This window comes from Ambystoma mexicanum, chromosome 12 (assembly GCF_040938575.1).
Source record: "Ambystoma mexicanum isolate Mex_15411 chromosome 12, UKY_AmexF1_1, whole genome shotgun sequence".
Classification (NCBI taxonomy): domain Eukaryota; kingdom Metazoa; phylum Chordata; class Amphibia; order Caudata; family Ambystomatidae; genus Ambystoma; species Ambystoma mexicanum.
Window position 1 is genome coordinate 86,211,612 of NC_090936.1, and position 27,690 is coordinate 86,239,301.

At 49.3% G+C, this 27,690-nt stretch overlaps 1 protein-coding gene across 4 annotated transcripts in view; it reads left to right on the forward strand.

The window, feature by feature from the left end:
* FAM185A (family with sequence similarity 185 member A) overlaps positions 1 to 27,690 on the forward strand; it is a 432,094-nt gene that overhangs the window by 138,443 nt on the left and 265,961 nt on the right. For all 4 annotated transcript variants that reach the window (XM_069628055.1, XM_069628056.1, XM_069628054.1 and 1 more), the window contains exon 4: positions 22,937 to 23,075. In XM_069628055.1, the coding sequence (XP_069484156.1) occupies positions 22,937 to 23,075 (139 nt within the window). The remainder of the gene's footprint in view (positions 1 to 22,936; positions 23,076 to 27,690) is intronic.

Genomic DNA, 27,690 nt, shown 5'->3' on the forward strand with positions numbered 1-27,690 from the left:
CAGGTTGGCCTCCTCTGTTTGCTGACCTTTGGCGGGCTTCTGACCAGAAGCCCTCCTTTGGCATCTGGGTGTCTAGGCGAGCTGAATTTGAGGGAGGGGTGTAGTCGCCCCCTGCACAGGTTTCCTTGGAAACCCAAGTCTCACTTTGTGTCTGTTGGCTGAGGTGGTTGTCCGGGCCGGACAACCCCCCCTGCTGTGTGATTGACAGACAGGCTGTGTGAATGGGGGATTTTTCATAAAAGGCAGGATTCTTGGGCTAGAAGGCAGAGTCGCCACATGAACTGCAAAGAACCGAAGAGAAGCGGAGAAAATTCTGCTGCAACCCCGAGTCCCGGTGAAGCCCTGCTGCAGTCCTGAGCTATCTACCCTTCAATGACAAGAGAAGATCCAGTCCGGAGTCTTCTTCCCATGAGCATGGTGGGGATCAACCAGCTGACCCTTTCTTCAGTCAGAGAATCCTCTCCTGGGTCGAAATCACTGCTGTGCTGTAGTGGTCCGGATAGCCATCAGAAGAGCCCTCTCCTGATTTAAAGGAGCGCACCTTTTATTCATTGCTACCTTTTTCGCTGCTGCTGCTGGCCTCAGCCCTGGGTAGTGCAGATGGCGTGGCACCAGCTTTCTTCAACAGAATAAGGTACTGTGCACATTTGGTTGTTCACTCCGTCTAACCATCCGGAATCTGGGTGAACCCTTTTCCTCCACGAAGGCTTGTCCTTTCTTCCTTCCCTCTTATAACGTTTCCTTCCATCTGACAATATCCAAGTACTCTTGGCATCTCGAATCTCATACTGTTCAACGTGTGATCCTCGGCAACAGAGCATCTGCTCCAAAGACACTTGCACAGGCCTATTGACTTTTATCTGTATCTTTGAATGAGTACTCCGATCCTATTGCCTTGACAAAAGCATTGCCTGTGATTTTATCCCCTTTTCCCTTGTTTGAAATTCTAAAGTACAAAGTGTGTTTTAACTTTGTGAGCATTTCTATCCGCGGTTACGCGTTCGTATCGCAACACCGATCTGTCAAATCCTAATGTACTTAATTTGAATTCATTGGAACAAGTGGAACTGGTTGTGTGTAGTGTACTTTACGTGTGATTTTAAAGTATTAGAAGTGAGGTGTTTTACAACAGATGGTTTAAAAATAAATGTACTTATATTTTTTACCTGAAACCTTGAGTCAGTGTTTGGTTGAGTCACAGTAATTGTGGTCCTTTGTGTAATCTCTACTACTGCTCATTTGCTCTTGAGATAAGTCTGTCTGCTCCGCTACTGCTACCACTTTAACAGTGTAGTACAGCCTTGTACCAAAGGTGAACTTGTATTACCACTTATAGTCTTAATTGCGTGTAGTGGTACCTAAGGGCACTGCACAGGATTCTGCCTAACAGTTTAGATTTTAATTGGGCTGGTTTCACATTAAAAAGGATCTGCCTACTGCTTTGGGAAATGCTTGTTCTTCTCGTGATTTCAGTAATTCCTACGACTTTAAAATCTTTGTTCTAAATGTTACAAGAGTTAAATTTCACTTTAAAAATGAATTTAGGTAAGCACGATCACTCTTTGATGATGAACTTCAGCTTAAATAGTTGTGTTCCCTTTTATTCATACAGCAATCTGCTTCAATGTGGATCGGGAAACCGTTTCTTACATGTGACCTTTCTTTGATGTTCATAGTCTTGTAACACTTCGGGACAGTCAGCTGCTACTTCTGAAGTGATTACAGCCAATGTTCTCCCTCTTAATAGGAGATACGCAACCACTCTGGTAATATTTTAAATACAACACTCACCTTCTCCATCTGTTGGTAGTTAGCGCCATCCAACTGCCTCCACTTCACAACCTCTTCTTCAGAGGAGGAGGATCAATCCTGCACCATGATCTCAACAAGCCTTTAGTTCCACCAGTTTTCTTCGCAAACCCGTCTTCGCCTGCTGAAAAGACGTTGCATTTGCTGGATATTTTTCGTGCCCTGAAGTTCTACGAGGCACACACTAAGACACACACTAAAGACTTTCAGAAGACGTCTCCGCTTTTCATACATTTTTGACCTACGGGCCATTGGAAGGCCCTGTCTAAGGCTTCCATCTTGAGGTGGCTCTCCGGCTGTATCATGCATTGCCATCGTCTGGCCAACAGACTGCTTCCAGGCTGGCCCACAGCCCACTCCACCAGAGCCATTGAAGCGTCAAACGCGTTTCTCTCTAGTGTTTACGTGCTCGACATCTGCAGTACTGCTACGTGGCAGTCGACCCACACCTTTATGAAATTCACCAGTGATCCCAGGGAGGAGTTTCAGGCCGGCCAAGCAGTGCTTTGCAATCTGTTTGTTTGAGGTGAGTGTGTCCCAGGGATAAGCGTATTGCTTTGGGAGCCTTGCCACCTCCCGTGGTTGTGTATGTATGTATTGCTGTGTAATCGTATTCATGAGCATGTAAATCCATGCACGACCCCATGCTAGAAAGGGTAGTTACTTACCTTTAACTCTTGTTCTCCAGCATGGGTCTTGCATGTATTCACATGCAAACCCTCCCTCCCGCCTTCCTCTCTCTGGCTCTTCTTGGTTCATACTCCACTTTACGTCCACTACCAAACCTAAAGATGGCCACCAGGGGTCGATCTTAGAAGGACGAGTGTTATTGGCTGGGGGCAGTAGGACCCAAAGGACACTGATACGCAATAGTGGAAACGAGCAGTGTAAATTTCTTTTTACTGAGTACTCCCAGCCTGACGACCGGGAATATTCATGAGCACGTGAATCTGTGCAAGACCCATGCTGGAGAACAAGAGTCACAGGTAAGTAACTTGTTCCGTCCCTAGTCTATCATGTTTACACCAGTTTTTGACACATGCCAGAGAGAACATAAAGTGGAAACTGCTGACGGAGAACCATCTTTGGCACTGCACTGGAGGATGTCTGGCATAGGCTCACTTTCTCAATCCTCTTTCTGAAACTAGGTGCAGTGAAGTCAGTTACTCGCATCCGATGTCAATTCTTAACATGGAACACCCTTGGAGGTATCTTTGGGATACAAATGTATGCAAGATAGTTGATCTCTACTTGCTATTAGGGCAAAGCCTGCTTGTTTACCAAAGCTCTAGGCATAGTAATCTCCATCACAAGGACTGCCTCTCCTTCCTGTAGTCAAACCTGGAGGCAATTTGGTCATATCAATGTTTGCCAGAGCCCTGACTTGCCCACATGTTTTCCTTTGTGTTGTCAATCAATTGTGCCATTCTCTGTCTGAGACCTGCACATATTCCAACACATCCTGTTTTGTACGCTTAGATGCTTTCCATCTTTATTTGACCATGGTAGACTGGTCCCTCGCAGGGTGATCAGAAAGAATTGCAAAAGAGCTATGGCCCATTTTGTAGGAAAAGAGCAAGTATTTCAGGAGGAGATCCCATTTTCTTCTTTCGGGCTGTTTGAGTGCAGCCATTCTTTTTTTAAATATTTTTTAAATTTTATTTGTGATCTAGTTTATTCAACTTTTTTTCATTACATCCAAGGTATCAAACCAACAGATCACAGTCCCAAATAAAACATCCATGAAAATCAACCCTCATCCCACTCCCATCAGGACAAGGATTCTAATATATTTAGAATTTTGCTCTAAAACATACTAAAAAAAACAATACAACCGTGATTATTTCCCTTCATTAATTCTTCCCACACCAAATCCCCAAGTGGGTTCCTCCCCCAGCCAGCTGCTGCACCTGCTGCTGCCTCTAACACCACCCAAAGCTACGCACTGACACAGGAGATGTCTTACGGATTCTAGTACTCACTCGCCACATATACTTCATTCCCTGTTTCTGGGGACATGGTGCCAGGTCCCCTCAATTTCCCGTGTTTTTACTGTGTTGCATTTCACCTTTAGGTAATCCCATACCAGATAGTTACTCAAAAATTGTTGTATGTAAGTGGGGGTACAGGTCCTTTCCTGGATCTAGGGCACACATTTGCGGCATGATTTTTAGTGCCAAGATTAACTAGTGCCTGCTCTAAACCTTGCACAAATACAATGGGCTTGAAGGTTTGCTTGAAGCACTGCAGAGATGATCCCAGAGTATTCACTGAAGCAAGTGTTAGCCATTTCTTTGTGAGATTATTACCCGGCATCAACATGGCTCTTGACCTGTACACCTCTAGGATTGAATTTGGCGAAGATCCTTCCGGGGCATTAGTCACCTTCCAGAACAGATTTAGGCAACCAAGAGCTATTTTATGTTGAATGGACATGACCTTAAACTCCAGAAAGATAATCTCAATTGCTGTGCGGGAAGGACGTTGCAGCAAACTCTTCAGTAGGGCTTTTTCAAGTTTGCCTGTTTATTCAACCCTTGCTAATGGCCATGATTCCGAATCATAGAGTATCAAAGGCACCACTTTAGCTTGATAGAGCTGCACCAGTGAGCCAGAAGGGAACCCTCCCTCTTCTGAGCAAAAGAGCGGATGCATTAGACTTCAGTCTGGACCATACCACTTAACCTAGAGTCTAAATGAATGCCCAGGTATTTATAAGATGCGACTACCTCCAATTCAGTTCCTGCTATCTCCCAACTTAGCCTGTTGTTTACCCTCTTCCTTACAGGGTGAAAGCAATTGTTTTAGATTTTTAAATGTTGATGACCAGTGAATTGTCATCAGCATATTTTTTTTTGATTGTCAGGGAAGCTTGTAACCCTCCAGGTGTCAGGTCCAGAATAGCCAGATCTGCATAGCCTAGCCACTGCAGCGGCTTAGAGCCCAGTTTTGGAGGAATGGCGACTAGGTTTTTTATAGCCGCCTTCAGGTCAGCCAGATATGGGTTGAACAACATGGGGGCTAAAATACAGCCTTGTTTTAGGCCCTGTAAAGTTGGAATCCAGGCAGTGAAACCCCCATGTTGATCCAGTCTAATCTTGACCCTGGTCCAGGAGTACAATAGGACTATCATCCTAAGCCGTTCCGACGGGATGTTCAACCTCTGCAGTTTTCCCCACAACGTATTGCGGTCCAGTGTCAAACGCGGCAGTTAGGTTGATATAGGCCACACACACCGGGAGTTTCCTCACCATCCATGCTTGTTGGATGGTGGTGGTTAAGGATAAGATGTTAATGCGATGCTACATTTTTTTTACGAAACCCAGTTTGATACTGGGAAATGATGTAACGGATTCTTCCCAAATCTCCAGTTCTTTCAAAAGGATCCTAGCAAAAATGTTGGCAGGCACATCCAGCATGACCAGCAGGCGATAGTTCTTACGGTTGTCATGCCTGCCATTCTTCTACACTGGGACAATGAGGCTGTCCTGCCATGAGGGCAGGGCTTCAATAATACAAAAGAGTGATGCAGGGTATGGGCCCAAACTGACATGTCAGACTTGATAATGGTACTACAGATTCCATCTGGGCCTGGGACCCTAGGGGCTTTGCTAGCTCTAATGACCCCCTCGATGTCGTCCAGGCCCAAGCCATAGGCCCAGTTGTTCACCGGCGACATCCAACCAGAAGAGTTAACCCAACTACCTCTAAGGTTCTGCTGTATGTATTTTACCCAGCCTGCCTCCAGTAGTCTGTTAATATCACTCGCCGACGGCTCCCTGCCATTCACAATTTTCCAAAATTCAATGTTGGTCTTAGTCACGGCTGCCAGTACCAGCTCACGCCATCTCCGGCATCCTGTGGAGTACCTATGCCTCTTCAGACATTTACCATAATTTTGTTTGGCCTTTTGGACCTTGTCACTATGAGCTACAGGTTGTGTTTCAGTCAAATCTATTTCCTGTAATTCTTCCCTTAACCTCCTCTTTCTATCCCAGATTTCCCTGTCGTGGTTGTGCTGATGGGGGTTCTTGGATCCTATGGCCACCCTGCTATTGGATTGAGGGGACCTCATAACACAACTTTGAATCGTTGCCAAGTGGCTTTCGAACAAATATAGCTTTCGCCACTGGCAACTTAAAAACCTCAATTAAAGAAAAGTACCCATAATGGTTCGCAACCATTGTTGCTTTATCTAGATTTATGTCATTCCATGAGATGCGATTCAAACCTGGGTTGGTACTTAACGAGTCAGTCGATCTCAGGCTAGGAGTAATAGCCTGCAATCTCAGGTTTGCCAGAATGGGGTAGTGGTCGCTCTCTGGGCACTGATAAATACACATGTCCTTCACAGTGGCAGGAAATTTGGCTACAAACATAAAATCTAATAGGCTGCTGCCCACTATTCCCACCCATGTGAAGTTTGGGGGTGGTTGTCAGAGTGATGGGCACCATTGATGGCGGAAAAGCCGTATGAGGCCAATAAACGGGCCCACCTCATCCCCCACTGATGTGCCCTGTGCGAGCCTCCGCGCTGCACCAGCGTCTCCAGGCGACTTCCGTCTGCCCCAACGTCAGGGGAATCCTGGCATTAAAATCTCCACCTAGCAAGACCGTACCTTCATGATTCATATCCTCCATTATTCTTTTTAAAAAGTTGTGAAATCCTTTCAATAGGCTGCTGGTGTGGGTTTCATAGGCAGCCGATAACGCGTAGGCAACTTGAATATCTTCATGCATGTTACATTGAAATTGAATTTTCTGCTATGGACAACTTCTTTAGGGAATTCTACTCTGGTGAAAATCCCACAGATGTCTTTACCCACAACCTTGCCCCTAAAGCCTTTGTCTATGGGTACCTTGTTGCATTATCAATCACTAAAACAAACCAGTTTCCTGAGCATGTTGGGGGATGGAGCCGACAATGTTTATTTCCGCTCTCTCAAAAGTAGTCTCTGCCACTGAAAATGGAATTGGGAGACATTTTTAACCTGCCACCAGTCTTGCCAGAAAATGGGCAAGTGGAGCCAGAGCTGCAGTGGTACCCCCTTCACACACCCCCCTCCATTTTGGGCTGGTGGAAATGTAGGTAACCTCAACAGTCTTCAATTCCAGGTGACCTACCAAAGACACCTCTTGAGCGAACTGCAGTAGGAACATCTTTTGAGCTTAGGGCACCACCGGCCTCCTATGGGCTCCAGGCTGACTGCCAAGAAGCCAGACTTTGCAGAGGATTCTGTGTTTCCCAAGGGATTCCCTCTTATACTTGTAGGTCCTGATTACTCAGACCCTCAAGAGAAAGACCTACACCGTCGGGACTGCAAGCTGCAAACATTTCAACTTAAGCGAGACCTCAAGCACATGAGATGAGATGCCCACATTCCCAACACTATTCACAACAATGACCGGTGTTGGTCCTACCAAATCCCACTGCCTCCGGTTTACTGAACCCAGGGCATGTAACTTTTTTTAAAGCATCTTGATTCAGAGGATTCTGGTGCCTTGTGATTCACCCAATGCAATACACGTTGATTGGCAACCACTGTTACTTAGGACACTATAGAAATATTCCCAGGTGGAGCTACATCTGAAGTATCCATACTTCTGTAATGGCATGGAGGCTCTGCAGTATAGATCTGGATTGCTCCGTTATCGTTCTTGCGTTAAAAAATATCTAAAGGGGAGTTCAAAGATTTTGATTGTTAACACATGGAATTGTTTTAATTAGTTAATCTTTTATAACACACTTGATACCAGACACCAGTCTCTAAGTGCGGGACAGGGAACTTGATCCTGTGTTGCTCTGCTTCCAAGACAAGCGTGTTGCTCTTGAATGGTCCTCGCAGCCTGTTTTTTTATTTTTTTTATTTAAGACTTAAGTTACGTACATACAACAACAATCTGTGGATGGGATACGACATCCAAGTCCAGTAGGTGAAATTGACGTCTTCAAGTTGTTTTTCCCCCTTTTTTCTTCACCCCCTAGCCCACTTTGGCACAACCCTTCCCCTGCACAGAACACAACTTAGAACGTTTTCAACAGTTTAATGCATTAACAGTTGAACACAATGGCTGTTGGTCTCCTATTTGGTGAGGTAACTTTTCTGGTCAGTTGACATGAGTTCTCTGTTCCCTTTTACACTTGCTTACACTTGTTTGTATCACCTCATTGCTTTTAGCACCCTCCACTCCGAGCCAGATATTTTAGCCTCTAGAAATCTGTGAGGTCAGGTCCACATATTTTACAATGAATTTGGCCCATTCTGTCTCCAGGGGTCCTGCCTGTCCCTCCAGCCCGTTGTGATTCTTTCCATAGTGAATATATTTTTGGAGACATTGGTCAATTCCTATTTACTTGGAGGATTGACCCTTTTCCATTTGGTAGCTATACATGCCCTTGCGGCTAGCAGTAGCGATGCTGCCCATTTTCGGGAGCCTAGTGTATTTCCCCCTCCTGCTCCTCCATACCAAACGGAACCAGCATAGGCGATTTAACTCAGACTATACCGTCTAGGTCATTAATCCATCCCAGGACCTCATCCCACAAGACCTGCACCCTCAGACATCCCCACCACATGTGCCAGTAGTCGGCTCGTTCCCCACAGCCCCTCCAGCAGGTGGGATTTGAGTTTTGGAACATCTTCGAGAGCCTGACCGGATCATAATGCCACTGTGGAGTAACTTGATGGAGTGGAGCCTGTATTGAGATGAGATTGATGTCTGCGCTATTCCCTTGCAGAGATTATCCCAGAGGTCCGAATCAATACTGAATCCCATATCTCTTTACCATTGAGGCCTAAGTTTCTCTGTGGAGCCACTACCTGAGGTAACTGGAGCCCTGTACATTGCCGAAATCAACCCCTTTGTTTCGGTCAACTTGTCTAGGAGTGCTTCGAAGGGTGTGAGGCCCCTCTGTGTCTTTTCCTTGAGGTCTGTTCCTCTGAGGACCACTTTCAGCTGCAGGTAAGAGAATACTGAGAGTTTGCTTATGCCCAGTGCCTCCTCTAGCTCGGATATGGTGATGAAGTTACCCACCCTCCAAAGCTGTCCTATCCTCTCCAGCCCCACTTTGTACCATTTCAGGAATCTTTCAGGATTAGGTATTGCGTCCTGCACTCCCGGTACCCAGAGATGCCAGAGGGGCGAGGGCCATGTCTGTAACCCCCTTCATATCTGCTCCTTGTCACCACTATCCCATATAGTCCCCAGGATAGGGTGCTCACGGATCCTACTTGGGAGTTTGTTTCTCGGGACCCATAGCCATTCCCCCACTGTAGCTGGGTGCAATTGTAGGTTGTCTAGCGCTATCCACTGTAGGTCAGACTGGGATATAATGTGGGTTACTAGGATTCTTAGTTGAGCGGCTTTGTCGTAGAGCCTTATGTCTGTAAGGCCCTCCTCCACCTCCTTAGGTAGTACCAATGTAGCACTGGGAATCCTCGCCCATTCCCCCTGCCACAGGAATCTCAGAAGGGAGCCCTTTATCCCTCAGAAGAAGTGAGTCCGGGATACGAAAGGAGGGCGTTTGAAATACGTAAAGGAGCCTGGGAAGGACTACCATTTTGAGAGAGATAAGGTGGCCCAGCTAAGATTTTGGCTTCTGCCATTTTGAGAAGTCTGCCTTTATTTTAGCCATCAGGGAGACGTTTGCCGCAAATAAGTGACCAGTATCCCGTGTGACATTTATACCCAAGTATTTCAATGTGTCCTGATTTTCATCCCTACTGATGTGAACCTTCCGATCTCCCCCTCCCTAGCCCTGTCTAGGGGGAAGAGCACACATGGATCTATTGATTTTTAGTCCTGCCATAGAGCCGTATTGCTCAATTTGTAGGGTCAGTGCAGGTATGGAATTTAAGGGGTACTTTATATGCAGGAGCATGTCGTCTGCATATAGTGCAATTTTGTAGTCCACTCACCCTACCGAGAGTCCCCTCAGACCTGGGTCCGCTCTGATCTTCTGAGCAAGAGGCTCTATTGATGGAGCATACATTGTCTGGGAGAGGGGGCAACCCTGCCTGGTTCCCCTTCCTAGTTTGAACCAGCGTGAATTCCCTCCATTGACTATCGGAGATGCATAGACAGCCATTATCCCTCAGAGAAGCCTTTCCCCTATACCAAACTTTACAAGTACTGCCTTTAAAAATCCCCACTCCACCCTATCGAATGCCTTTTCGGCGTCCACTGACACGAGGGATGTGTCCCCCTCCATTCCTTGAGCTGCATGGATCAGGTGGAGGGTTTTCCTCATTGTGTCTGTTCCCTGTCCTCCCTTGATGAAGCCCACTTGGTCAGGGTGGATTAGCCCCAGCATATACCCTTCTAGTCTAGTTGCTAGGATTTGAGTGTATATTTTGGCGTCTATGCTCAGGAGCGAGATCAAGAGGTAAGAGGCACACTTCCGGGGATCCCTACCCTCCTTGTGCATTATTGGGATGAGAAATGACTTATAGAACCCAGCAGAGAATCCTTCCTCCCCTGGGGCCTTTCCCAGTGGTAGTCTTGCCACTGCGTTCCCAATTTCTTCTTCTGTTATGGGGCCTCCAGTGTGCCAGTCTCTGTGAGGGAAAGTTTGAGCAGTTGGATACAGGCCAGGTACCTGTCTATGGCACCCTCTCAGGGGAAACATCTGATTCATATAGTTTCTCATAAAAGACTGCAAAGGCCTCTGTAGTCGCCTCCCACGAGAGATTAATTGTTACTTCTGCACCCTCGATTTCTGTGACTCCTCTTTTAGCTTGCTGTCCCCTGAATCTAGCTGCCAATAATGCGTCCGCTTTATCTCGCATCTCGTTTAATTTTTGTTTCAGAAATTGTAAGTTTCTGATTATTTTCCTCTCTTCCAGAAGGTGCAATTCCTCCCTTTTCCCCCTCACTTCCAATATACTTACCTCTTGCCTCCCTGACGTATCATGCGCCCTTTTATCCATTCGCTTTCTCTTCCCTAAGCCTACCTTCAATTAGTGACTGCTCCCTCATCTTTCGCGCCTCTTCCATGATCAGGATCCCTTTCCAGGTAGCCTTTCCCGCTTCCCACACAGTTCTTATCAACCTCCCCCATGTGATTCATTTAAAAGTATTCTACAATTTCCTTGCACATATCCGAGCTGAATACCTCGTCCTTCCACAAGGATTCATTACTCCTCCATTTAGTTCCTCTGGTGGTCAAACCCATCCAATGTAGGTCCGCCATAAACATATTGTGGTCAGACCAGGATATCTAGATGATCGCCAAGCCCTGTGCTTCTTTCCACAGGTCTCTAGAGATATAGATGTAATCTATTCTGGTGTATGTTCCATGTGGGGGCAAGTAAAAGGTATAGCCCCTTTCCCATGGGTGAAAGTGGCGCCATGTGTCTCTAAACCCATACACTTCAAGAGATTCCTAGAGGTCTCGAAAGCCTAGTCTTGGCGGGTCCTGCTCCCCGTCATGTAGCGCTTGTCTATCTAACTCAATGTCTGCCCATATGTTGAAGTCCCCTCCTGTGACTACATGTCCCGTGCTTTCTACCAATATTTCCGAGAGTGTGTCTTTCAAAAATCTTAGCTGACCGTGGTTTGCGGCATAGAGTGTGGCAAACGTGAAGTGTACCTTTCTTACGGCGCCCGATCCCAGGAGAGCCCACCCCTCTACATCGGACCAGACCCAGGTTAGTTCCATCTTGAGTGCCTTATTAACCAGAATCCCCACCCCCGCTTTTCTTATGAGGACCAGAGCCCCAGTTTTCCCGTCTAATTAGCCCACATGGGATCCTTCTTTCTTCCCCTTTAGTATATCTGGTCTCCTGTAGGAACAGGATATCTAGTTTCGACCTCTGGAATTCCCTTGCAACTAATGATCTCTGTGTGGGCGATTTCAATCCTTTAACATTCAAGGTGCCCACCCTCGAGGTCAGCCCATGATCCCATTTCAACTGTGGCCATCACGTTAGCCCTGTTCAGGAGCTCTCTTCTTGCCGACTAGGAGGTTTGCGTGTACCATTTGTTAACTGTGCAATAGAAGGCAGACAATAGGGAAATGGCTCGTACCAAGGTTACCCTCCCACCCTCCGCATCCACCGGGCGTCTGATCCTCCCTGGTTAACATCACCAGGTTGAAACTGAACCACCTATGGCATCTGTTCAGTTGGGACCTTTTCTCATTGAATGTCTTGTTCTAGAGCCCTCCCTTCTCGCCCTCATCTAACAGTCTCCAAAAGAGCCACAAATGCGGTCGCCTGAGTTCCCGCCCCCTACAACTATTCATTTCCAACTTAACAGCACAAATGAGTCAAACAAAGCACAACTGTGACACACCCTATCACCCATCATGGGCGTTTCTTGATTCGATCTCCTTCCTGCAAGTGATAGCTTTAGAAACGTTGCCAGTGTTTTGTCAAGTCCACATCCCTGGGGGGGATGTTCAGTTTCCTGAACTTCCGGGAGCCTGGAACACATCTTTTTCTTTTTTTTTTTAAACTTTTATTTTTATTGGCAGAGGTTCACAAGGTACAAACATCGGGGCAACAAGCATATGAATCATGTGGATCGTGGAGCCGCTTACAGGCCACTTTATCATCATTACAACAGTGATTGCAATATTTTACAAATAAAGGAGGAGACCAAAGGAGATCAGTGCATGAGTGGAGGCCGGGGACAGACAAGACCCTGACGCGGCTCCGGACTGAGTGTTGAGATATGTGGTAAATTCACTCCAAATGTTCTTGGGACGAGATTGGGCCGGCAGCATAGCCAAGTAGTCCTCCTCGCAGTTCCGTGACCATGTGAGCAGGCCCAACCATCTCTGAGGGGTCGGGGGAGAGGAACACCTCCAGTTCTGGAGTATACACTTCTTGGCAATCATGCAACTTATATTTAAAAACTTTTTCAGGCGCTTAGTTTCCTCAGTGCTCCAGATCCCAAACAAAACTGCCAGAGGATCGGGATCAATAGTGGTTTCAGTTACTGCATTAAGTGTTTTTATGACCCCTTCCCAGAAATCGGACAGCTTATGACAGGTCCAGAACATATGTAGGTGATCAGCATCTGCGGCCTTGCAGCGCAGGCAGAGGCGCACCCCGGAACGAGCAAACCCAGAAGTCCTGTGCGGTGTATAATATAGCCTATTAAGGAGTTTATACTGCATGGCCCGAAGGCGGAAGTTGAGGGAGACTTTTTGGGTGTGAAGACACATGCTTTCCCACAACTCATCAGGTATCTCTAGGCCCAGTTCGTCTGCCCATTTGTTGCGCGCTCCGAGAACCGGAGTGGAGGAGGCATCCTGCAGGATATGATACAGTGATGAGACAACGCCCCGTGCACCGCCCGAGTTAGCGATGTACGCTATTGCCGGGTCGTCCGGGGGTTCATCAGGGAAGGAGGGCCACATAGTGCGGAACGCAGCGCGAAGCCTGTAGTATCGAAGAGTCTCTAAGGGAGATTTAGTGTGACCCATCCTCCAAGTTTGGGGATCTATAAATTTGCCCTCTGGGTCGAAGTCAGACAATGCCCTGTAACCCAGAGCCTCCCAGTCGCGGGTCAAGGCAGCGTCCAGCGTGGGCTCCAACCCCGGAAAGGCCCACACGGGCAGCCACCTGTAATACGGGGAGGTCCCAGCTGATGGACTTAGTATGTGTGTCCAAGCGAACAAGGTCGCGGCAATAGGGTCAATGGGGGAGTCCGGAGCATAATGTCGGTGCAGCACTAGGGTCATTAGATTAATACCCAAGGATGCCAACCGTTCCAGCTTGACATGAGGGCGTACTGGGGCGCCAGGGTACCAGTGAGTGGCATGCAGGGCTTGGGCCGCAATCCAATATATAGCAAAGTCAGGAGCAGCAATGCCCCCACGTCTGTATGTGAGTGCCATGTCAGTCCACTTCTTGCGTACCGCACCAGAGTGCCAGAGGAATTGTGCGCAGAGCGTGTGAAGCTTAGTGAAGTATGCCCTCCCAGGCCATAAGGGTATGTTACTAAAGGTGTACAGGAGCTTGGGGAGGAGAATCATTTTAATCAGGGACAGTCGTCCCGCAACGGACAACAGAAGAGTGCGCCATCGTGAGATTTTAGCCTCAACTGTCTGCGCTACCGCAGAATAATTATCGGTAAGTAGGTTGGGTTTAGTGAGGGATACATGTACTCCCAGGTATTTAATGCCGTTAGGGGCCCAGCGCAGAGGATATTCGGAAATGGGCTGTGTGGTAGATTTAGTGAGCAGGAAGATCTCCGACTTGGAGTAGTTGATCGTAAAGCCGGAGTGGGTGCCAATGCGAGTGATGTCTCTCAATATGGGGTTGAGGTGAGTTGTTTGATCTCTGATGTAAAGTAGGACGTCGTCTGCATATAGGGATATAATTTCAGGCTCCTCTATCAATCTTATTCCCTTACGAGAGTGTCTTGAACGTACGTAGTCCGCCATCGGTTCTATCGCCAATGCGAAGAGAATTGGAGAGAAGGGACAACCCTGACGGGTGCCTCTAAATAGCGTGAAGATCTCAGATGTTAATGAGTTAACTCGAACGGGCGCCACGGGGGACGTGTACAATAGTTTAATAAACCCTATCATGTTTGGGCCAATACCCATTGTCTCGAGGACCAGCCACATGTATTTCCAAGAAACCATGTCAAAGGCTTTCTGGGCGTCCAACGTAACCGCTACAGCCTGGGCGTCCTGATCTATGCGGGACATGACATTAAACAATCTCCTGATGTTATGGGAGGTGGACCTGCCCGGAACGAAGCCCGCTTGGTCCTCATGCACAAGGTGCGTCATGATTGGCAAAAAGCGGTTGGCAATGATTTTAGCAAAGATCTTTGTGTCAAGATTCATGAGGGAAAGGGGTCTGTATGACCCGCATTCATCTTCAGGCTTACCCGGTTTGAGCAACACCGTGATTACCGCTTCACGCATGGAGGGGGGGGAAGGATGGAGGCCTGGAGTGCCTCGTTCCATACCTCAAACAGCCGAGGGGCCAGAACGGCTATGTGCTCCTGGTAAAAGTCGACGGTGAGCCCGTCAGGGCCAGGCGCCTTGCCTTTGGGCAAGTCAGAGATGGACGACACTATCTCGGCTAGCGTGATCGGGGAGTCTAACTGGTCCCTAGTCTGTTGGGAAATTTCTGTAGTGGGGATCTGCCCGAGGAGCTCGCGCATATGTTGCTTAGTGTGTTCTGCGGGCTGGGAATAAAGGGAGCTATAAAACTCAGTGAATGTCTCTAGTATTTTAGGGTCCGCCCACTGAGCGTCGCCATTTCGGTCTTTGATGGAGAAGATCTGTGTACGGCCCATTTCCCCCCCTCACAAGAGTCGCTAGCGTTTTCCCAGGTCTGTCGCCCTCCCCATACCTCCTGGCGGCCTGAGGGCAGCTGAAATAACGGACTTCAGAGGTGGCCAGTGTGTTATATACTTGGAGTTCATCCGAGATCTGGGCAAGAATGGAGGGGTCAGAGCTGGTAGTGTTACGTTGCTCAAGTTGTTTCAATTTGATCTCAGATTGCCCCAGAGCAGCCCTAATGGCCTTCAGCACCCCGGCCTCCCGGGAGATGGACATGCCCCTTATATATACCTTGAAGGCCTCCCACCTAACCGCGGCGGTCGTGTCCTGAAGTGAGTTAAGTTCAAAGAATGACCCAATATCGGCTAGTATTTCGGCCTTGAATACGATGTCTTTTAGGGCCTCGGACTTAAAGCGCCAAGTGCTGACTGTTGGAACAGGAGTGCCCAGTCTCAGGGACAGTGTGATTGGAGCGTGGTCCGAGAGCGTGCGGGCCAGAATGCCCGCCCCCTCCACCCCGCCCACCACCTCGCCGGAGACCAAGAATAGATCTATCCTGGACGAGCTATCATGCACAGATGAATAGTAAGTGTATTCGCGTTTCTGGGGATAAAGAGTTCTCCAGGCGTCACATATGTTGAGAGACTGCATATGGCCACGAAGCCTGCGCGCTGCGCGAGACAGTGCCCTAGGACCCGTGGCCGTTCTGTCTAGGACAGTGTCCAATATAAGGTTCAGATCCCCTCCCCATATAATATGCACCCCCACGAAACCCAGAAGTATGGTGGCTATTGTGTCAAAGAATTCCGGTGAGTCCACGTTGGGACAGTAGGTGTTGACAAGCAAATATTCCTTATTGACTAGTGTGCAGTGTAGTATAACGTAGCGACCCTCAGGGTCGATGTAGCTTTTGTGCAGTCCAAACTTAATTGATTTGTGGATAATCGTGAGGACACCCCTAGATTGCGTGGAATAGGAAGTGAAAAATCTGGCGGGACCCCATGACGGGGCAAGTGCCCTTGGTATCAGTCCATTGGAGTGTGTCTCCTGCAGGAGCAGGATCCTAGAGTTATGCCTATTGGCATACGCCATGATCTTGCGGTCTTTGGTGTGGTTGCTCAACCCCCGAACATTCCAGGACATTATGACAGTAGGCATTTCAGTTGTAGCCATCTTCAACCGCAATATCCATCCTCAATGAACATCCCAACCCAAATGACCGTGTGGGCTCCCATAGTAAAGACAGCATGCGCGCTTGTGCCACCTCAGGATGCGCCTCGCGAAACCTTGTGTGCCTTTTTGAGAAACAGCCCCCTTCCCACCCCCCACCCGCACCACTAACCGTGAATCAGCAGTGTAAACATCACCCTCCCTTAGCAACACACAGATAGGCCAACCCCAACCTAGCCAGCACTTCCCCAAGGCCCAACGGAGGCCAACACATTCAAGCAAAACAGAAAGAAACAGTGCAATCGCAATGGGGTGCGCCGTTGCCACGCACTAGCACGCTTAGAGCCAACGGCTCTGTTGCCAAACGAACAGTAGCGGTGGACTTCTAGCGCAAGCCCCCGCCCGCAGAGCGGGAACTCAGGGACCGCGCACGAGCCCCAGCGGCTCCGCAACTCCCAGACCAGTGTCGACAGTCATATAGCCTCCACCCCATGTGTCCCCAAGGTGGGGAACTGGGACGGTCTCAGAGAGGTGGAAGTCTCGTAGTTGTGCCATTGAAAGAGGAAAACATAACAGTAGGGCAGCAAAATATTACAATATTGGCCTCATGTAGAGCATCATTTAAGCCCCAAGGAGGATGAGAGCCTGAACCTTGCGGCCCAGGCAGTCAGCGGGTACGTAGACCATCCCAGTGAGAAATTGTAATCACAGAGTCAGCAAATGCAGCCAATAACCCCACTCCACAACACCCAGTCAATTTTCATCAGCAATGTCATCACCAGGGCCCTGAAGCGGTATCTGCATCTCAACAAATTTTGCCGCCTCTTCAGGGATAGTAAAGAAATAAAGTTTGCCCCTGTGGGTGATTTTGAGTCTGGCAGGAAATAAAATGGCATATGGGACTTTGCGCTCTCTGAGCATCTTCTTGACGCCAAGGAACTGACGCCTCTCCTGCTGCACAGCCATTGAGAAATCCGGGAAGATTCGGATAGTGTTAGCCTCCAAGCGCAGCTCACCCTTCTCACGTGCCAGGCGGAGGATGAGGTCCCTGTCCCGGTAATTGAGAATCTTGGCTATAATGGGCCTGGGGCTATCACCTGGCCTGGGACGCGGGGACAGGGCCCGGTGAGCTCGCTCAACAGTGAAGTAAGGGGAAAGATCCGGGTCACCAAGCAAGTCCTTGAGTAGACGTTCGACCGCCTCCTCCATTCGACCCTTCGGGGCGGTTTCAGGGACCCCAATAATGCGTAGGTTGTTTCTGCGGGAGCGGGATTCCAAGTCGTCGCATTTGGCCTTTACGTTCTTCATGTCGCGCGATAAGGCAGCCACAGTGTCCTGTAGTGTGTGTATCACATCTTCATTGGTTGATATCCGGTTTTCGGCCTCCGTAATTCTGGAGCCAGCCTGATCGACGCGTGCTTTGAGTGAGGCACGTTAGCATTGATGTCGTCAAGCTTTTCATGAAAGGAGGCAAAGTTTTTGGCCATCGATTCCATCATGGCAGTAAGATCGGGAGACGCAGCCCCGGGACTCAGCTCGGTATCAGGTTCCTCCGGCGTAGTTGACGCGTGGCCCACTTCGGATCGAGGGACCGCCTTTGTAAATTTGTCCATGGGCCCCCCCCCCCCCTGGCGCCACTCTTGGAGCGATTCGACATGATCGGTAGCAGAGAATGAGAGGGGGTGATGACAAGATGAGAGTAGCCAGTTACGGCAGCACCGGGCTGCTACGGGCACGAAGGAGGCGGCCAAGCAGGGAAGTGAGGAGACCATGTGTGTGGAAGTTCCAATTGTTTACGAGATGTAGGGCTTGCCAAAGGGACCAGCAGCCTCCCCAGTACAGTCCCCGTGGTGGTCTCCAACAGAGGGAGCAGCTTGCAGTCCAGAAGAGATTGGGGTGCTGAGGGGGTGGGGTATGGAAGACGGGGTCACCCGTCTGCGCAGTTGAGGTGTTGCGGAGCCGGAGAGAACGGCCCGGTGCGATGTGGTCTACAGCTTGTGGTGAGACTGCCCAGTGTGATGAAGAGTGAGTGGGGCCAGGTATAGGGGGTGAGACAGCTGGGTGTGGTGCAGGTCACTCACCCAACAGGATGAGGTACAGTGTTCCGTCAGGGCAACCCAGCCTCGAGAGCAGGGTGAGGCCACAATGCAGCGGTGCGGTGAAGGAAGACCCCCGCAGGGAGGGCTACGCACCCAGAGGCAGTAGGGGCCCACCAGCAGAATGGGCAGTGCACAGGGTGTCCGGGCCTCAGCAGGCCATCGCCCATGGGGCGAGACGCGATGAGAGCACGGGAGACACAGATGGCGGCCGCCCCCGATCCTCACCTCAAGATCGCCGCGTCCTCCACTCAGGCGCCGCAAGTTCGACCCAGGCAGGGCCGTCACACCGAAAGGGCCCGCCAGCAGCCCCTCGATCGCAGAGGGAGGGGCCGCAGATCCGTAGGCCGCCTCTAGGATCCGCAACGGCGGCGGGCGACGGGTTCCGCCGCGGCAACACCCCCCGTAGGCCTGCACCCCGCTCAGCCCCCACTCCCGGCCGCAGCCAAGCAGCCGGCGCGGTACCGATCTCCCACGGGAGGGGCGGGCAGGCGGAGACGACAGGGGCGCCAGTCCAGGCACAAGCACGAGCCAGCAGCGATGGGGACGGCGGCGGGCGCCCGCTCGAGCCGCGGGGCACAAGGGATACGTCCAATGGCCCAGGGCCGCGCCGCCGCCCGCGTAGCACGAAGGTAGATCAAGGGCACCCGGTGTCCGATTTCCTCCGGGATTCGGCGTGTGGAAAGCTCACAGCAGCAGCTGTAATTAATCCGAGGCAGGGGTACAGGATCAGGCACGGAACCGCAGATGTAGCCGGATAGAAGGCGGCTAGGCGTGGAGCTCAAACACTAGGCAGCCATCTTGCAGGCTGCTCAACAGCGCCCCCCTGGAACACATCTTTTTCTCGAGCCCTTCTTCTGTCATTGGCCTTCCTCAGAAGGCTTTTCTGTTGAAGTATGTGGAGTCTTGGTGTCCCTTGTGACCCTATGTATGTCATCCTCCATGACAAGCCTGTACTTTAATTAGTCGATTTGAAAAGTGATGGAGAATGGAAATCTCTTGCTCTTTCCTCTCCACCTCAGAGAGGCGCACATCCATCTGCGTCTCCAAGGTGTCCAGGGAGGACTGGTTGTGCTCCACCACCTCAAGTCTTTCCTCCATCTTATCAATCCTTTGGGTAATTTTATCCACCCTGCCCCCAATGTTAGCTCTCATGTTTCTGATCTCCTCCATTAGTGCCGCCACATCTTTTTTAGTTGCAGCAGATTCCTCCTCCATCAGGGATGTGGTGGGCCGTCTGGTTACTCCTCCTTTGTTGTTTGGGTGTATTAAAAAATGGCTAATTTCACTCTTGTGTCTATGTGCCACCTCTCGACTCAACTTGTGCACCTGGATGTGGCTAGTTCCCCTGCTGGTATTAATTGGACTCTGGTGCGTTGGGACTGTCGGTGGTCTCTGGGTCCCTATCGTGAGCTTGGTTTCAGGTTTCTTCCATGGCTTGTCAACTTGGGCAATCCCACTGGCATGACACTTGAGTTGGTGGTTTGCAGGGCCTGCCGCACCTCGGGCCTACCATCCCGCTGACCGGGGCCTTATGTATTGGCCAGAGCTACCCGGACCCTTCTATTGCTCATACAGACGGGGTGGCGAGTGCATGCCCCTTGGTAGGGGGCCTACACCTTCCTGTTCCTCTTTTGGGTCCGTAGCTGGTCCACTGGTCTTGCCTGGGTTCTTTTTATGCCTTCCTATCTCCTTGTAGGTGCTCTTTGCCCAGCCACGTGGTCCTGAGGCCACAGGGCCCGATGCCACGGGGCCCCAGCTCCTCCCCAGGTCAGTCCACTCGGCCTGGCGAGCCAGGGCACAATGCTGTTAAGTGTGTTTCTGTCCAAAGGGCCCCTGTGCCTCTCTTGCAGTGGGCCCTGTGGGGCCACTTCTCCAGCCTCTAACTGGGCTCACGGCTCCCCTATGAGACCTCCAAGACTGGCCTCCTTGGTCCCTTGCAGCGGGGGGGCAGTCTGAATCCCCCAGTCGGCACTCTGTCGGGGACTCTGGATCCCTGCTATGTACCAATGAGAACAGGTGCTGGTTCCAGGTGGTGTGAGGGCCCGTGCCAGATAGATGGGGTTGGGGCTATGCCCTGCCGCCTTCCAGCCTCAGCTGGTGGGGTCCGGTGCCTCCCGAGATGTGTGGAGACCCGGGATGGGCCGTGGAGGAGGGGGGGTTCTCCAATCTTGACTCTAATCTCCCTTCTGTCCTCAGTCTCCTTGATCTATCCTCTGCTTTTGACATGGTCAACCATGCCATCCTGCTCAGTCATCTCCGGGATAACCTTGGTATTACTGATCAGGCTCTGTCCTGGTTGACCTCCTTTCTCACTGACCGACCCTCTCGGGTCCATCTGGGGTCTTTACTCTCTTCTATTTCTCTCTCTCTAATTGTGGTGTTCCCCAGGGGTCTAACATCTCTCCCTGGCTCTTCGACCACTACCTGGCACCTCTTGCCCACCGCATCGCTACTTTCTGCTCCAATTTTCAATGTTCTGCGGATGACACTCTGCTCTCTTTCAGACTTCCCTCACCTACCTCTGCTTCTTCTCCCACCTCTGCTTCTCTCATACCAGACTGTCTGGCTGCAATTCGGGAATGGTGTGCCGCTAAGGATCTCTGCCTTAATGCCAGTATGACTGAGATCCTCCTCATTGGCACACCCGCTCCCTCCTTTGCTCTCTCTGGCTGCCTACTCTGAGCCCTCTTCCTGTTCCTTCCTGCGAGGCTAACAACCTTAGTGTCATCCTCGACTCCACCCTCTCCTTCTCTTCAGACCTCGGACGTCTGTAAGAAGTCAATCAGCTGTACCTCCTCAGAGGTATTCTTCCTTTTCTCACTTCCCCCAGAAAGTCACCGTCTCCAGAGCTCTGGTCCTCTCTAGGCTGGACTATTGCAACAGCCTCTTTCTAAATCTTCCTGCCTCTACTCTTCGACCTTTAAAACTTATCCTGAACAGGACTGTGAGACTTGTCCTTGGCCTCAAGCCCAGGGTTCATATCTCTCCAGCTTTGAAATCTCTTCACTGGCTCCCTGTGGCTGAAGGGATCAACTTCAAGACCCTTGGCATTGTCCACAAGGCTTTCTGGGGCCTGGGGACCACTCTAACTCCAACTTTCTCTTCCAAAACACTCTCCTTCTCGAGCTCTCTGCTCATCCACCTCCAACTCTGAGGGTCCGATGCTTCTCTAAGCAGAGAGTTGGGGGCAGCTCTCTCTCTCTCTCCTCGGCCGGGGCCTCCCTCTAGAACAGCCTCCCTGCCTCTCTCAAACTTGAGCAGAACCACCTCCAGTTCCGGAAGCAACTCAAGAGCTTCCTTTTCGCATCCGCTTTCTCTCTTCCTCTCCCCTGCTGATACACCTGACTGCTCTGCGCACTGGTCACCCTCTGAACTCGGGCCCAGGCTCCTGCATGTCCAGTTGCCCTCGTACTGCCTTCGGGCTCCCCATCGCTGACTGCAGCTGTGAGCTAACTGCACTTTTCCCCTTACCTCTTACCCACACTTGCGTGAACTGAATGACACGAGGCCTAGTGTCATAGCTATTTTGTCCTGCATGGTTTCCACCTCCTTGTCTGGTAACGTCTAGAAACACTTGTGTACAGGCGCATTATAAATGCCACATCATACCATGGCATACCTATACGCGGCACGGCTGTTCCTCTCACCGGCTCCGTTGCTTCTCTGAAGGGAGGACGCATTGACTGCTTTGCTACCGATGGGAAGGAGCACTTTCAGATTCGGGCATGGCTACTGAGTGCGAGTTGTAAGCTCGAAGGGATGCGGGTGTTTCCCCCGGTGTTTGGGAGCGAGGGCACCGTCTGGGCGGTGTGGTGGGATCAAGCCCACACCTCCTTGCAGGTTGGCTGTCTGTGTCGCAGGCCTCTCCACGCGGAGGGCAGCCTAACCCCTTTACTACGCTCCTGGCCCTGGGCGGTACCGAGCAGTGTCTTTTGCAGGCCGTGGGCAATCTCTGGCATTTGCGGTTTTACACCACTGTTTCGACCTTCAGCACAGGGGGTCCTCCGGTATTCGTAGTGCAGGGTTAGTCCCTGGGGAGGGGGAGGTGAAAAGCGGGGGCTCCCTTCTCTTTTCTGACCCACCACGAGGAGGACGCACAATCGGGACTGTCCATTTGCACGTCCCCTGGTTCTCCCAGCCCGTTTTAAATGTGTAATGAATAGAGATGTCTAGGAACCCTGAGAAGGAGTACCTAACCTTTTAGATCAAATAAGCTGGAAATCCATGGTATCTTCACTTGCCTAAAGACACTAGTTAAACATCGGCCACATAAATGTTATGGTTACTGAGGTTTGACTGCCATTCACAAACCCATGTTTGTAGTATATGTGACTGAATGTGTCTGCTTTTTTTATCTTTGAGAACCCAGGCCATACTGCTACAAAGCCTGCAACTCCAGCAACCTATGAAAAAACTCTGTTGCACATTTACCTTGTAGGGTGTACATTCATGGGAAATGGTGTGTTGGCATATAAATATGAGTCATTGACTGAAGACTTGAGCTATGGTCCACTTCATTTTAGTTGATGATGGCTTAAGATATTTGTCGTATTGTCTGCCCCTTTTTGTACAGTTATATGCTAGTTTCCTTTTCCCTATTTTTTAGACTGTGTTTTTGGATAAGGTGCAAGGATCGTCCGTTCATATTAGTACAGAAGACGGTCAGTTGAGAACAAAATATATCTATGCAGAGTCTTCTTTTCTGTCAACTGCGGCTGGCAACATTGGTCTTGGTAGTGTTCATGGTAAGCATTTTTTTTTATTTTATACATGAATTGCGTTGTTTGTTCTACACATCTACACAATTTTCTGACCTTTGCGTAGTCCCTCAAGGTTGTAAGCATATTTATTTCCCAAAATGCATGGTGCCACATTTTCATTGGCAGGTTGTTAGTATTTCATTGAAATTGCCTTCAATTCATGTTTGTATTATTAATCACTTTTTTCTTATTCCCGCAACAAATCGTTTTTAGGGCAAGCATTGAAACCTCATAAGGGTCACCTCCTGTTCCCTGCCAGATGTTTCCACTTTCCTGGCTTTTCCCAATATAGTGCAGCACAGGAATACATTGGTCATTTTTCAATTCTTTACTGTAGTAGCACTGTTCTGGACCCCTACGTGTTTGTAGTTTTGGCTGAGAGTTTACAATGCCAACTGTACCAAAGTAATTGTGTGCATATGGGCTTTCAAATCAGTGTAAGGATTCATTGTTTCCTTGTGGTTGTGCATGCATGCACCCTACTTGCTGTTTTTGGTTTTGGCACATATGTCCCTATTCTTTGTTTTAGTCCTTTGTCATAGTCATGCCTACCTGGTCCTTCTTTTTCACAATCTTTCATCATGGCCCTTCCCCTTTGTCTTGGTCTTTCTCTTTCATCATATTCCTTCGTCATAGTCAAAAATGTTCTTCTTAATCCTTCATCGTAGCCCTCCTTTGTCCTAGTACTACTTTGTCATAGATTTGAAGCTCTTTCCGCATCATTCAGTCTTCATCAAATTCCTCCTTTTTCACAGTGCTCCTTTTTCAAAGTGCTTCTCATTGTAGTCCTTCATCGGTCTTTCTCCTTATTCATAGTCCTTCAGGTATTCTCCTTTGTCATAGTCTTTCATCATTCCTTCTTTATTCACTTGTCTTTGTGTTAGTCCTTTGCCAGTCTTTCTCCTTGGTCATTGCCCTTGTCCTGAAGGTGTCTTACCCGCTAGTCCCCAAGGATCTGCAATCCAGATGGCAAGGACACGGCCATCGCTTTTGGATCCACTGCCTGGTGGTGGACCAGTGCGGGAGGATAACCTGGATGAGGGGGTTTTCGAGGAGTGGAAATGGAAGGTGAGACGCAGTATCCCCTCCCCGATGGCACCTTTTCCCCATCCTACTAGGTCGGATGCCTAGGAACTCAACCGCACCCGCCTTTCGTGACACAAACACTTTCTTATGGACAGCACACTGTGAGTGAAAATGGACTAACACCAGAGGCGTGTACCTGACATGTCCCAATACAATGGCCAGGCAACGTCAGGCAATTACTGATCATTACACACAGACGCACACACGCACCCCCTGACTTCCATCACACTTCCCAACACGGATAAAAGGCGGAGCACGAAAGCACAATGAGAGCGAGGCAAAGCACATGAGTAAACAGCGGTTCCAAGATGGAAGTTTAATACGAGGAGAAAGATGGCAAGATCAGAGGGTTGCAAGAAGGGAAGTGCCCTTGACCTTTTCAGACACGTTACTTTCGCGACCCTTGGAAATTAAACCTAAGACGGGGAACTAAAGCTGAACAAACCTGAATTGTGTGTCAGACGTACCCAGTGCTCTCCCGTGTCGATAACCAAGGCGGGGAGGAGTGGCTGCCGCCATGGTACTGTCCTTGGCTCCTACACCAAAGCAGCGCCAGTAAAGACAGTACAACCGGTGAGTCAGAGGGACTGATTCTAAACCTGCCTGTGTTAGAACCAAGGTTGCAAGCGGCAACATTGTATGAAGAAATCTAAAGAGAATAGCGTGTTAAACATATGTGACGAACGACGCAAATATAATTGAAAACCAGAGGAGTGATTGAACTTTGGGGAGGCCAAATAAGATACCATAGACCGAGTGGTCCGGCGCCACGTGGGTGCTCACTTGAAGGTCTCTGTCAGGTGTCCAACCAACTAATTACCAACTTTTCAACAGGAAACTTTGAGATCAAGGTGGTCCTGCAATGGGTCAAGCTAAAGCCTGTGCACATTCGAAAGTCTTCGATAGTTGAATGTGTGCTACAATTGATTCGAGGGAGACTAGTTGTGATGGAGAAAAGGATCTGAGCCCGGCTAAGGGGGCTCCAGGGTGAACCGCGAGTCACCCGAGAAAGAGTATTCTCTGAACATTATAAAGGGATCTGAGCCCGGAAGAGGGGGATCCACGTTACTGTGTGTCACACTCACTTGTGTCTCTGCAGGAGCGAGGGACGAGCCTCCCTTGACACTGAGTCTTCACTTCCCCTGTTTCACCCAGAGGAATACCTTCATCTTTAGTAGGGTGTGCACTCCATCCTGCATTTGCAGGGGTGCGATTCACTCATGTGATTGGTGCCAATGTCTGTAGGCTGAGTTCAGATGCCAAACGCTGTTTTATGCCTTCACAGCGAGGCTGAGAGTTCAAGGCGCCAGTTTCTTCACTGGCTAGAAAGTCCTTCCCACAAGTGAACGTTGCGCGGAGAATGTTGAGTGTCCAAAAATGTCTGTATTGTCTTTGTTTGCCGGTATTTTTGAGGGTGAGTAGCACTGCGTTTGGAAGCTAGCTGCTGGTAGGTTTGTGCAGCCCCTTCAATTCCAGCGCGCCTGGTAATGTCTCTCCCTTTCCCTTGCAGGAGAAATTATGTGGTATTAGTGCCTCGAGTCCGGGTTCAGCGCTACTGGAGACTTGGTGGTTAGGTAAGTTTGCACTGAGGCTTTTGGCAAGTATGCACCGTGTATAGAGAGAGAGAGAGAGAGAGAGAGAGAGTGTAGTGAAATAAGTGTCTGCGTTATTGGAGCGAGCGCAATGAATAATGTCTCTTCTTTCTTACAGGGGTTTGTGCGCTCGTGCAACTACCCTGGATTCCAGCGTTGCGAGAAGATTCAGTGAGTATGCGCAGCGTTACTGATGTGCGCGTGCTAACGCTGTTCTTCTTTGTTCTTACAGGTGCTGGTGTAGAAGTCCCCTCTTCACTGGAGATAGCTGCGGATGAGAGTAAGAACCAGGTAAGCTGAAGCTGAACGATCCGGAACGGGTAAGCAGAAGTTTGATGATCCGGAGCAGTTAAGCAGAAGCAGGATGATCCGGAGCAGGTAAGCAGAAGCAGGATGATCCGGAGCAGGTAAGCAGAAGCAGGATGATCCGGAGCAAGTAAGCAGAAGTAGGATGATCCAGAGCACGGCAAGTGTGTTGCTGATACGGCTCACAGTAAGCAACACAAAGCACTGGAAGAATCTTGGGTGTGGCTTATATAGCCAGCCAAACCCAAACACTAGAGAGCTCATGAGTTATCATGCACTTCCTGTTTGGCAACAGGAAGTGGTAACCAGGAAGTTACTACAAACACTAGGAAGGAATGAAAGGAGGTATTTGTTATGGGTTCTTTGTGTGCCTATGCCAGGCCTGCCAAGCCTCCGCCTAGCTTGCCCCAACTACCTGCCTGATATCCACGACACTGTGATATAAAAATGGATCGGAGCCCAGCTGAGGGGGATCCAGGGTGAGATACCCGATTTGAACACTCGAAAGAGGAAAGGAAATTTGTGTTTTTATTTTGGTCATGTACATCAGGCCCTCTGAGTCGAGACTTTTGGAAAGCAAAGAGACTTGCATCAAAGAAGGCCCTGATGCTGGTAATGGAACTGTGTCCTCGCACCAAAGAAGCCAGAGTGTGTGCTTTGCTCAAGTGTACCGCCTTGTGCTGAAAACGTGGGGAAGGGAGGCCAACAGCCTGAACATCCTGACATATAATTTTGTGAATTCTTTTCTTTTTCCCTCAATATGTATCTTTAGCTGTAAGGATTGGCAATCGTTTTTTTTATTTTTTAGTATAGGCCCTTTTATTTTGATGAGACTTGACTAGGATTGCATTATTATTTTTTGATGGTTGTAGCTTGTTCCCATCTGTAGATTTAGGTTTAGATAGGCATTTATCACACCAAACTTGGGTCACTTGTCTGTCTTACTGTTGATACCATGCCTTCCTTACATTTGTCACAGTGTTTGTCCTTCGTAATCGTCCTTCGTCCTAAATCCTACTGTCTCAGTCTCCCTCTCGCTGGCTCCCCTTTGCATTATTTCATTTATCTTTTTTCCTCTGCCCTCCATATGTCCCATCGGAATCTTTATCCCAGTCTGTTAGGGAGAATTCTCATTCAATGGCTAATTTCCCTTACCTAGTGAGTCCCTAAACAGCTTTGCTGGATTTCTGGAGTTATTTTTTCCACTTGGTAAGAGTGTGAGCTTTTCCCCCACTCTTATCCATGTTTTACCATGTGTATTTCATCTGTTTTTGTGATTGTGGGCTCTGGAGTACACCACTTCAGTAGCCCCCTTATTTTGTGTGTTACACAGCACCTTCAGTAAAGTGACACAGGGTTGTCTTTTAGACGTCCCACCGACTCCATTTCTGGGGCTGACTACTGTTCCCCAGAAAAGGGTAAAGTTGCCATTAACTTTACTTAGTCATTTAACCACAGATCCATGACACCCCATCTTGCATGGAGTACTGGAAAGGGTTAATCCTTAGCCCTTTTTCTCTGTACCTGCTTGAGCATTGTTTCGCTATTTTAACATTTAGACTTGGCTGGTGGCAGTGGTATCTACCCTAACTTTTCTACTGCGATTATACTATAGA